Source organism: Terrapene carolina, unplaced genomic scaffold, assembly GCF_002925995.2.
Source record: "Terrapene carolina triunguis isolate 2854851 unplaced genomic scaffold, T_m_triunguis-2.0 Scaffold25518, whole genome shotgun sequence".
Taxonomy (NCBI): domain Eukaryota; kingdom Metazoa; phylum Chordata; order Testudines; family Emydidae; genus Terrapene; species Terrapene triunguis.
This window is the reverse complement of record NW_020689869.1, coordinates 1-2,035: the sequence shown is the minus strand read 5'-3', so window position 1 is coordinate 2,035 and position 2,035 is coordinate 1. Positions and strand designations below refer to the sequence as shown.

Genomic DNA, 2,035 nt, shown 5'->3' with positions numbered 1-2,035 from the left:
CCATGACTCAGACGCTGCTGTGTACTAAGAGGGTGCGCGACTGTGTGTGTGTCTCTCCTGCCAGCCTGGAGTGTGTGCACGGGGGGGGGGGGGGGATCCAAGGGCAGGAACCTCCCAGGCTGCACCCTCCCCCAGCTGGGGAGAGAACCCAGGAGTCCTGGCTCCCAGCCCCCCCGCTCTAACCCACCAGCCCCGGAACCCAGGCATCCTGAGCACCCCCTGAGCAGACACTAGACACAGATACGCCTTGAGAATTATTCAAATTTCCTTTTTATTTCTTTTGTTCCAATATAGTTTTTTTTCTTCCCCCTTCCCCCCCCCCCCAAAAAAACCTACCACTTTTTTTTTTTTTTTTTTTTTGTTTTTAAAACAACCAGAAAAAATTTGGCAGCAACGAAGAGGATTTTTGTGATAGAAAAAGTGGCGGAGAGCCGGGGTGGGCCAGAGTGGAGATCCAAAAGCGAGGAATGGGGGGCTGATCCAGGCCCCGGGGCAGGGCGCACCCCTGCAGGGGGGCGGGGGCCCGGGTGGTCCCAGCCAGCGTGGGCATCAGTAGTACCGCAGTGGAGTGCCAGGCCGGCGTCAATACTGCGAGCGTCTCAAGTGATTGGCCATCTCGAAGCATTTCTTGTTCACGCAGCCCCCGTGAATGCCCTCTTTGCCCATGACCAGCACTATCGCTGCAGGGGGGAGAGAGAAAAGAGGGTTGAGGGGCCCCCCAGGCTACCCGCTGCCCCCTCCCCACCACGGGCCGGGGATGGAGGAAGACGCTAGTCTCATAGCAAAGGCCGGATGGGCCCCTGGGATCTGATCCACTCAGGTAACCCCTACCCCAGCACGTACAGGAAACCCATGAGTCCCCGCTCCCCCCTCCTCTACCCACCAGCCCCCACTCCCCTCCCAGAGCCAGGGAGGGAACCCAGGAGCCCTGGCTCCCAGCCGCCCCTGCTCTAGCCACCAGCCCCCACTCCCCTCCCAGAGCCGGGGAGGGAACCCAGGAGTCCTGGCTCCCAGCCCCCCAGCTCTAACCACCAGCCCACACTGCCCTCCCAGAACCGGGGAGAGAACCCAGGAGTCCTGGCTCCCATTCCCAGGCAGCAGACCCCAGTCCCCGATTCCCAGTGCCCCCCTGCCAGGGCAAGGGTGAGGACCCAGGCGTCCGGCACTCACTCTTGTTGGTCATGCAGACTGCAATGTTGTAGGTGGGGGTCCCGCCCGTGCTCTTGGTCCTCAGGTCCATGGTGAACTCCCCTTCCACGTGCAGACTGTCCCGAATCACCGAGCACTTTTGGCCCCCGAGCGTCAGCCCGTTGACGAACATGCTGCTACGGTCCTTGGCCACCAGCGCGTTCACCTCCGCCGGCTGGGGTGGGGGAGGGGGAGAGGTCAGGGTCACACTGGGCAGGCTAGGGGAGCCCTGCCCTCCACAAGCCCCACGCCTCTTCTGGCACCAGGGAGAGAACCCAGGAGTCCTGGCTCCCAGCTCCCCCTGCTCTAACCCACCAGCCCCCACTCCCCTTCCGGCACCGGGGAGAGAACCCAGGAGCCCCCAAGCAGCTGCTTTCCATGGGATGGGGGTGCAGCAGCTGGGCCCAGAACAGCTGTCCGCGCTAACAAGCCCCCCTTCTATTCTCCACCAGGAGACACCTGCCCCCCCACTCTCCCATCTGGGTACAATCCAGCCATGCGGGGGGATCAGCCCCACTGGGGGCAGAGTCTGGATTCACACTGGTCATTAATGGGCATTAACGGCCCTGGATTCATGCCCCCAAATCTCCATCCCCCGCTGCAGCCTTGGGGGGGGGGGAGGAGGAGAGAACCAGATCCTCCTCCCACCCTCAGTCAAGCCCATCTCCTCCCCCTGCCCTGCAGTTGGGGGGGCGGCAACCCCCCCATTCAACCAGGCCACATTCCCCTCCCCCCCCCGGCTCCTAGATTTTCATAGTGCCCCCAGCAGTCTGGCCAGAGGCAGCTGGAAGGGGGGGTTCCCCTCCTCCCCCAGTTTGTTGGGGGGGGAGAGGAGAGAATTGAATCC

The 2,035-nt window shown here is 62.8% G+C and overlaps 1 protein-coding gene across 1 annotated transcript; it reads right to left on the bottom strand.

The window, feature by feature from the left end:
• Window positions 1–355: 355 nt before the first annotated feature.
• On the bottom strand, window positions 356–1,465 carry LOC113408858 (profilin-1-like; the record flags this gene model as incomplete). Its single annotated transcript, XM_026662292.2, has 2 exons — window positions 356–680; window positions 1,171–1,465. Coding segments are annotated over 2 exons (393 nt in total), but the record flags the coding sequence as incomplete, so codon positions are not given.
• Between the last annotated feature and the right edge of the window lie 570 nt (window positions 1,466–2,035).